Raw genomic sequence first — 9,846 nt, forward strand, 5'->3', positions numbered from 1 at the left:
AGGAAGACGGGAAGAGTGTAGCAGAAGGTTCAGTGATCTTCAGGAACATGGGAAGTGTAGCAGAAGGATCAATTATCTTCAGGAAGACGGGAAGACTGTGGCAAAAGGATCAGTAGTCTTCAGGAAGACGGGAAGAGTGTAGCAGAAGGATCAATGATCTTTTGGAACATGGGAAGTGTAGCAGAAGGATCAATTATCTTCAGGAAGACGGGAAGACTGTGGCAAAAGGATCAGTGGTCTTCAGGAAGACGGGAAGAGTGTAGCAGAAGGATCAATGATCTTCAGGAACATGGGAAGTGTAGCAGAAGGATCAATGATCTTCAGGAAGACGGGAAGACTGTGGCAAAAGGATCAGTGGTCTTCAGGAAGACAGGAAGAGTGTAGCAGAAGGATCAGTGATCTTTTGGAACATGGGAAGTGTAGCAGAAGGATAATTTATCTTCAGGAAAACTGGAAGAGTGTGGCAGAGAGCTCAATCTTACCATCTTATGTGTTTATTATAAATGAACATCAAGTTTACAGTGAAAAATAACATTACTAATCAACATACAATAACCTAGCACCATTGCAACTAAACAAGATGCGTAAGTTTACTTAAGATTAAATGTATTGTTGTTAAACATAATCTTAACTGTAAACTAAGTATATATATATACCTGTATTTGTGTTGCTACTATAGATTTTTAGTAAGTTTGGAAGTTTATTAAGGTATTTTATTTAATTACGTCATAATAGCTTTCAAGTTTCAAAAGATTTCAAGGAAACCTTCAAACTTAATTACTCTTATCAATTTCAGTAGAGACACTAGGAGAAATAAAACTGGGATTTTTGTTGACCAAGGGTCAGTTAGAAGTAGAAGTCTTCTGTGCTTGCCAGCTGCCACCTTCATCCTTAGGTCAACCACCAGGTAATGTCATAAAGGTTTAATGTTCATATTAGGTCATTATCAGGGGGGCGTAGGATTGGTCAACTTTAATGTCATAAAGGTTTAATTATTTTACGATCTGTCAACTTTAACGTCCTAACGGTTCAATAATTTTAGGATCAGTCAACCTTAACGTCGTAAAGGTTCAGTGATTTTAGGGTCAGTCAACCATAATGTCATAAAGGATTTACCGATTTTAGGGTCAGTCAACCATAATGTAATAAATGATTTACTGATTTTATTAATTATAAAACTGATTAAGATAATCCAATTTGAGTTTGTGTGTGTTTTCTTACAGCAAAGTCACATTGGGCTATCTGCTGTGTCTATCGAATGGAATCCAACCCTAGATTTTTGCGTTGTAAATCCGAAGACTTATCGCTGTCCCACCGGGGGGGATAATTACATTTGAAAAATGTATTAACAGTTTACAGCAATATTTTACTGTTATTTTAAAATTAGTCTCGATTGTGTTGTAGTTACTCATTCTACGAGTAGTGAAGAAAGGGTTGTACTTTGGTGAACAGTGTGACACACAAGAGGACTGTGTCGTGAAGGTTTATTGTTAAGTAACAAGCTGAACAAAGCGTCAACTACGCTGTGCCCATCACAGGAATCTAACCTCGAATGTTAGTCTTGTAAGCCTTCATTCTGATCAGCGAGTCATCAGGAAAGTGTGCTGATACTGTTTGGTTCACGAATGCTTATTTGTTAGAGTTCACAGCTAACCTTCGCTGGGGGTTATAAAGTAATAGCTCCCAGTAAGAATAGGTCTAGCCAATGTGTATCACGTGTTCTTTTCTAATACAAAAAATTTAATCTTTTGGTTTTCATTAAAAACAGGCCCAGTGAACAGAATAATAAAACTGCAAGGTGTTTAACAGTAAAGAGGTTATGTATAATGCTTTTGATGATTTCATCCAAGAAATGTAAAATATATTACAAAAATTTCTACGTGTTGCAAATTTGAGATTCTTGTAGGAAAACGGAAGAGATTTTGTCTTGTTTTTAAGTTATCTTATGAAGGAGTTTGTTCTTAAGTTATCTTATGAAGGGGCTTATCTTAAGTTGGCATATGAAGGGGTTGTTCTTAAGTTATCTTATGAAGGTGCTTGTTCTTAAGTTATCTTATGAAGGGGCTGTCTCAATTTTTCCTGAAACGGTTTCACTTAAACACTTGTGTTTCATAAATTTTCAATTCCCCTAAAGTATAGAGAAGGTTGTTATAACTATGTGAAAAATAAGTAATGCAATTATTAATAATTGACCTTTGATCTTTATGTTAACGGTTTTAAATGTTTGCAACTGACATTTAAATATTTAGTAAATAAAATTGAATTTGATGAAATGCTTGTTACAGTTGTATTATGTATTAGTAACTCGTGATTGTTACAGTTGTATTATGTATTAGTAACTCGTGATTGTTACAGTTGTATTATGTATTAGTAACTCGTGCTTGTTACAGTTGTACTATGTATTAGTAACTCGTGTGAACTATACTATTTAAAAGTACAGTCAGCACAGTATTCAAGAATATAGTAAGGGGTGGTTTACGAAATAACTTTTACCTTTGAAAGTATCTGTTGCATTTATGTTACAGATACGTACATCAAAACCTATCTCAAGGAAGGAGAAAAACAGTTGCAGAAACGTAAAACTCGAGTTGTACGCAGTACTTCAAGTCCACAGTATCGCCAAACATTAAAATATAGTATGTCAGATATTCAGGGCCGCCATCTATTGGTAAGATACTTTAAAAAGTATATTAAGAAAATTTTTGATAAAAAGTTTTTAAAAAAATATGTATGTACAGTGTGTTGTCTGTAACTGTCACATAGTTAACTATTTCCTTATTATATAGAAGAATATAAATTACATTTAATATGCGATCTTTCATATAAATTTGGCTATACTGGTCTTATTTAATCATCCAGTAAGTGATCCATCAGATAAAATATATTGATAACTTTTCATTTATGTCCTTCCAAAGTATGTAACTATAGAAATTAGTTAATACGTTATTTTGTTTCAGGCGTGTCCTTGAATCAGTGTGTAAAACTGAGGGAGCCACTATTAGCTCATACGAATTATCACCATCTTTTTACCCTTTTATTACTACTAATAAACACATACTAACATGCTAACTAACACATGCACATGATCGTAAACTTACAATAAACCTCCACCTTATACAAAGGTCAAAGGTTACATAACACAATGCTTGTTTCGTAAAATTATATTTCTTTAGTGGAATTTCTGTGTCTTCCTGTAGCGACAATATAATAATTTCAAGAAGAGGTACATATATTTGTAAAAGTTAGTGTGAGGTTATTTGGAATGATCGTCTAAGGATTGTAAGATACTGTTATAGGACTCTCCTCTGACTTAAAAGTGGGGCCCCCGAGTGGCACAGCGGTATGTCTACGGACTTACAATGCAAGAAACCGGGTTTCGATACCCGTAGTGGGCAGAGCCCAGATGGCTCATTGTGTAGCTTTGTGCCAAATTACAAAAAAGCAAACAAACAATTATAAGTGGGATATCTATACGACTCTAGATCCTTAAGTTCTCCTGTGCTGACGTTGTGGAAACCAGCTGTTTGCTCCAGCAATTAGTCAGACTTCAGCTGTGAATTAGTGAGATCAATCACTTGGAGAGCAGAGTGATTCACAGAACTAGATTCAAAGCTTTAGCCACTAATGCAGATAATTTGAGATTATATGGGATAACATTTCCTATCGTATATCCTGCTTATTCCAATGAGATACACACTAATGAGTTCACTGACTGATACAGTTTGTGGCTACACAGACATGGTCACATAAAACTATGGGTTGGTGCAGAGGGAAAAACCAACAGCAATGTCAATTGAAGTTGTAATATCAGTTCCACAACGACCTCCAGGGTCCATAACAGCACCAAAGGCTCAAATGGCACAGGAACCATGGTTCCATGTGGAATAACATTGCTTCCCATGTCCAGTTACTGTGGCTGCATCAATGAAGTGTCAATCTTCAGCTCCACTGCATTACATGCTACAAGAACCATGGTTCCATGTGGAATAACATTGCCTCCTATGTCCAGTTACTGTGGCTGCATGAACAATGCAACAAGGGTTGGGCTTCTGAAGACCCTTAGAGTATGAGCTTTTTTTAACCCTTTCACTGGTCAGGTGGAGTGGAAAACCCTAACCCATTCACAAAAGAATCTTTTTTCTATACTCTATAAAACCATAGTATAACATGTAAAAAATAAAGAAAAAAACACCAGAAAGTCATATAATGACCTTCGTGTAGGCCTGGTGCTGCACTAATTTTAAAGCTTGGGTCTTAGAAAAACCTTAAATATAAAAAGGGAAACTGTAATAATATCATACAATGAAATGACACGTATCAGAACTACATTTTGATATTGTTTGGCATTCTGTAGATAGCATGATTCCAATGAAGAATGACCACTTTTGGGATGAAAAATATTCATAAACTCGCATCATAAAGATGTGTTCAATTTGGGAATTTAGAATTTACAAGACTGGGATATGCCTTTTAGTTAATGACAGTGGAGAGTAAAAGAAGGACCATCCACAAAGAGATCTGCAACAAGTCATACCTCAGCTGTGGCAAACAAAATATGACAGCTTGTAACAGATGATAATGTACCAGTACAAAGATCAGTGGTACAAGCCATTTAAATATCTCAGGCAACTGTATGCAACATAACCAAAACGAATCTCCATGTGGTAAAATGACACAAGTCACATGTACATAAGTTGTTTCCATGACATATCAATTCAACCATTACATACCTCAAGCAGCTGGAGAATTAATCAAGTATTTGTGATATTCTGTATGAATCTATACCAGTCAAGTCATCAAATGGAGTGCATATGGACTTCTGTATGATCAGACTCATGAAGTGGGTGCTGAAAACCATCATTCTCTTTATGGATTATGGAAAGCATCAGGGAGGTGTGATGTGCTTTTGACACAGCAGAGCCTTGTTCAAATGATACTAAGCTGTATTGTCATCAGACAGAGCACGAATGGACATGGGCTGTAACAATGTGGAGAAGCTCCAAAATTATTTTAGTATAATATACTCAACCTCTGTGTACTTTTTGTTAGATACATTTGGGTAATTGTTCCAAGTTTCCATGTAGGTATTCTGCGACATCTTTGTAAATTGAATATAGGAACTTGAACTAACTCGCTACGTCAAACAAACTTGTTTCTGCTTCTCTGTAATTACCTCCTAGCATGGGTCCAACTGGTGGTAAAGAGACTTGTACAAGCTATATGAGTTTATCACCATTAAATATATTTATTTGCAATGATATTGATAGAGGTAAGTTAATGACTCTAATATCACTTAAAAATGGGGGTCATTTTTTGTGTAAAGACATTTTGAAAACCATCTCTCTGAGCCATCAGCCAGCCAGTTTGTTTGTTTTGTGCAGTTATACCATCATAATTTAGAATTGATAGTTTAGAGGGCAGGAAGCTAGTCATCACTAACTATTAACTTACTCTAATCAAATAGTGGGATTTGACAGTCACTCTCTTAATGCACCCATGATATTATGGTGGAGAACACAATTTTGTAGCAATGTGATATGAACCATGGCATTCAGAACCACAGTCTGGCATGTAAATCACAGGACTACTCTAATCCATGAGGAGTCACAATTCAGTTGTTATTAAGAAGCTGGTCAGGAATTAAAGACACACATCCTATCTGTGGATAATGATGCTATTTTATATGTTCATCTTACTTGTTTTACAGTGGCTTATTACTCACTACCACAGCAGTTTGTTACTGATTACCACACTGGTTTATTATGGAATACCACAGCAGTTTATTATTGAATACCACAGTGGTTTATTGTAAATTTACAGAACATTTTTAATGGGTTCAATTAGTAAAGCTTGTACAACTGTACTCCACATGCTCTCTTTATAACAGTCAGTGCCTGATTTAGACTTGGTGAGACCCTAAGCTATATAAAGCTTGGAGGCCCCTTGTTAAAAAGTTACACCAGAAGGTCTCACAAAGGTGCGTACCAAAACAGGACCTTGGGTCACCACAAAAAAATTAAAAACATATATATACCTTTTAATTATTTAACAGCAAGGTATTTAAAGTGAAAAATACAAATTATTTTCAAATGAACCCATTTACTGGTTACATATTTATCATTTGGCTGGCTTTATCTCTCTCATAAATTATAATAAAGTATATACTGGAAACAATACTTAAATGTAATTTTTAAAATAATTTCAAGCTACATTAATATATATACCAAATGCTGACAAAATAAGTAATCAGAATCACTATTAGTATTTTATTCTGGCTAATGCTAGACGATTTTATTTAGCTTAGGTAATGCCCATGTGTGCTAAGAAGTTAGTATAAATAATAATGAACTCGTTTGCAAGATCAGAAAACTGATATCAGATACAACTTAAAACATTTTCTTTCTTGATTTCTCAAAAGCAAAATCATGAATTATGTCCTCAAATGATATGCTACACAGCTTATTGCTTTTTATGCACATGCCTCCCAGTGGCACAGTGGTATGTCTGCGGTCTTAAAATGCTAAAATCTGGGTTTTGATACCCGTGGTGGGCAGAGCACAGATAGCCCATTGTGTAGCTTTGTGCTTAATTACAAAACAAACAATCTATGCACATGATGCTAAGTGCAGACAGTTTGTCTTGAGACATGGTTGCTCTCATTGTGCTTAATTACAAAACAAACAAACAATCTATGCACATGATGCTAAGTGAAGACAGTTTGTCTTGAGACATGGTTGCTCTCATTGTGCTTAATTACAAAACAAACAAACAATCTATGCACATGATGCTAAGTGAAGACAGTTTGTCTTGAGACATGGTTGCTCTCAGTTCATTGTTGATTCTCTTTAGCTGTGAAAATTACCTTTCTCCTGAACAAGTTGTTACCATCAGACATAAGAATAGTTGTAATATTGCTTCCACATTAGAGAAAACTAAATGAATCTTGTCTTGGAAGATGATTTGATACAGATCTTGGTGGGAAATTTGTTCTTTTCCTGGATAATTCTGTTTAATTCCTATAATAGATGTCCTTGAAGCAAACTTGAGCCGAAGAGCAACAGTCGACAATTATGCTGCAAACAAATTTTCATTTTTAGTTGATTTAGAAGCTTCAGAGGCACAGCTACGTGAAGCAGTAGAAACTTTGATGAAAGAGTATCCAATCGATGTTGATATTAACCTTATAGGGTAACTGAAACACTTCCATGCTTATGTCAAGGATTTCACTCGAAATTTGTCTTTTAGAGAAAGCTCTTCATCAGTATTGGGTGTACCACCATTGTTGGCTTGTTTTTTTCTCCTTCTTTTCTCTGCTCACTTGTATTCTACATCAGACAGTTTGGATTTAGCTTCTTGTTCAATATCATCAAAATTTTCTCGAATATTTTTCACAAAGTGGGAAAGTGATGTGTACATGTGGTAAGTGCAATCTGTGGATCCTGGAGAGCATTACTGGATTTGTGAAACTCCCCCAGTAAACGAGTCCATAAGTGTAGCATAAAAACAAACTCCAGTTCCTCCATTTTTTTCCAGAAGAGTACCAGCTTGTCTTCTTGTATCACCCTTTTCATTCTCATTAGTATGGAGATGACTTTGAACATCGATGATTGACCTGTAACTCTCATTTATGGCAGACACACGTTTGGCATGTGATGACGGACAGATACTTTGGCACTCTGGAGTCTGCATTCAAGAATGAAAATATTACTTAAATTAATTACATATAAAGCCATTTCAAAAACTACAGTACACATAAAATTTTAAAAGCAAATGAAAATCTGAAATTTTGTGAGGCCCCTGCAGATTGTGAGGCCCTAAGCTGTAACTTGTTTAGCCTAAATCTGGTACTGATAACAGTAATAACCTTAACTGCAGGTTTTTTTGGTTTGAATTAGACAGTTCTCTTCTCATTTTGATATCAATCTTTCAGTAATTTTTTCTTTATTGTTTTTTTTTCTAAGAACTAATTTAAACTTAGTTTCAAATGCTTTTATATCATTGCATGAATATTGATTGTATGAAATGAGATTTTATACCCTTCTAAAATTAGGTTTAATAATACGCAATAAGAGTGGAATATTTTTCTAAATAACTTTTGATTTGACAACCCTGCTTAAGTCTTGATTTTAAGGCATACTAACCCTAAAGTAAAACTGATTGATATTGTTTTTAATATTCTAAGAATTTTCTATAGATGGAACTTAATAAAAGTTTAGAGACTGATGTTTCAATTTTCTCAGCCAAAACTTTTAACAGAGACCAAAAGTGGGCAACTAGAAAGGAAGGAACAGTCTAGAGACAATTCAATTTAAATATCAGTTACTTGACTAAGGTCATGTTTATAATAATATTCCACTTTTCATATACATGATGTATCTTTTCTTCCTTAGGTTATGGTATGGGAACGACAAAAAGGCTTTGATCACAACCACCCTATGGGAGCTGTAGAAATTGAACTTGGTCGGCTGGATCTATCTAAGTCGATGACCTGTTGGTATCCTCTTTACCCTCTTCCCAGCCAAGAGCCAGATTCTTGTGTGTCTCCATAATTACTCACATTACTACAACAGCTGGTATTATTAAAGATAATTACAGGTGGCTTACTTGTAACAAAGCTGTTTTGTTTTCATGAATTATACCAATTGAGGCCCTCTTAAGAATCTGTAGGCCAGATGATGAGTCATAGTTTTAATGTTGTGTTTTCAAGACATAAAATCATGTTTATATATAAAAAAAATTAACTAAAACATTGAAACAGTTCACATAGGTCACACCAGCTTAGAATTATAACATTTTATAACTGAATGGTACGTAAGTGACCATTAAAGTTAACCTTGTACATCTTTACTCATTCTTTAATGTACACAGCCCCTCAATGAAAACACACAGAATAATAAAAATAAGTCATTTATAATTACTTGATATTCCTACATTTTGAGAAAAGTTTAATATTCTGTGGGAGGAATTGTTTGCAATAACTGACATATTGGCCAATGGTCTCCGGTTAGTTTGTAATATAAGTCCAGTCCTGGATGAGGGCATCTCTGAACTACTGAACAGTTGTGAAAGAAATTTGTGTGTGTGTGGAAAGTTGTAGGAGCAGGTTGTCTGTCTCTAACTGATCTCCGTAGCAAATCCCATTGATGCTCAATTGAATTTAGGTCTGATGACTTAGCAGGCCAGTACAGTACCTCTATTCATTCATCCATGTGGTGTAAGGGTAAACATTATCCTGTTCATACACAGTTGTCTGCAACAGCACCAGCAAAGGGGTGAAAAAATAATAGTAGGATCTACATAACATCCTGCTGTCAGGGATCCACACCACATAGAGATGCTACCTCAGATCGTGTTTGATTCACCCCCACAGGCATAAAGGTGGACAATTCTCCAACGTCAGTCTCAGAACCTGCTCTCATCTGTGAACAGTAAGAGAGTCTGTTGCTGAAGATTCCAGCCCCCAAGGAGCCTATTGAGCACAATACACACACACTCCAGTGGCTTGCTTAAGTTCATTCCCGAGGATCCTAGTGCTCACTGCTGGTGAGGTTTGTAAGGGCTAATTTTTGCAATGTGAAAACTCTGCAAAATTTAGTTTCAAATAATTGTAGCAATGTGAAAACTCTGCAAACTTTAGTTTCAGATAATTGTAGCAATGTGAAAACTGCAAACTTTAGTTTCAGATAATTGTAGCAATGTGAAAACTCTGCAAACTTAATTTCAGATAATTGTAGCAATGTGAAAACTCTGCAAACTTTAGTTTCAGATAATTGTAGCAATGTGAAAACTGCAAACTTTAGTTTCAGATAATTGTAGCAATGTGAAAACTGCAAACCTTACTTTCAG

General features: G+C 35.3%; 1 protein-coding gene across 1 annotated transcript in view; it reads left to right on the plus strand.

Annotated features, from left to right (window-relative positions):
* The window catches only part of LOC111083106 (regulating synaptic membrane exocytosis protein 1-like), a gene marked incomplete at its 5' end in the record, with an annotated part of 19,105 nt that extends 10,556 nt beyond the window's left edge, over positions 1 to 8,549 (plus strand). Inside the window, 3 exons of the mRNA XM_022379369.1 lie at positions 797 to 907; positions 2,526 to 2,668; positions 8,391 to 8,549. Coding sequence (XP_022235077.1) covers positions 797 to 907; positions 2,526 to 2,668; positions 8,391 to 8,549 — 413 coding nt within the window. The remainder of the gene's footprint in view (positions 1 to 796; positions 908 to 2,525; positions 2,669 to 8,390) is intronic.
* Positions 8,550 to 9,846: the final 1,297 nt, after the last annotated feature.

The sequence above is a fragment of the Limulus polyphemus genome, unplaced genomic scaffold (genome assembly GCF_000517525.1).
Source record: "Limulus polyphemus unplaced genomic scaffold, Limulus_polyphemus-2.1.2 Scaffold8196, whole genome shotgun sequence".
NCBI lineage: Eukaryota > Metazoa > Arthropoda > Merostomata > Xiphosura > Limulidae > Limulus > Limulus polyphemus.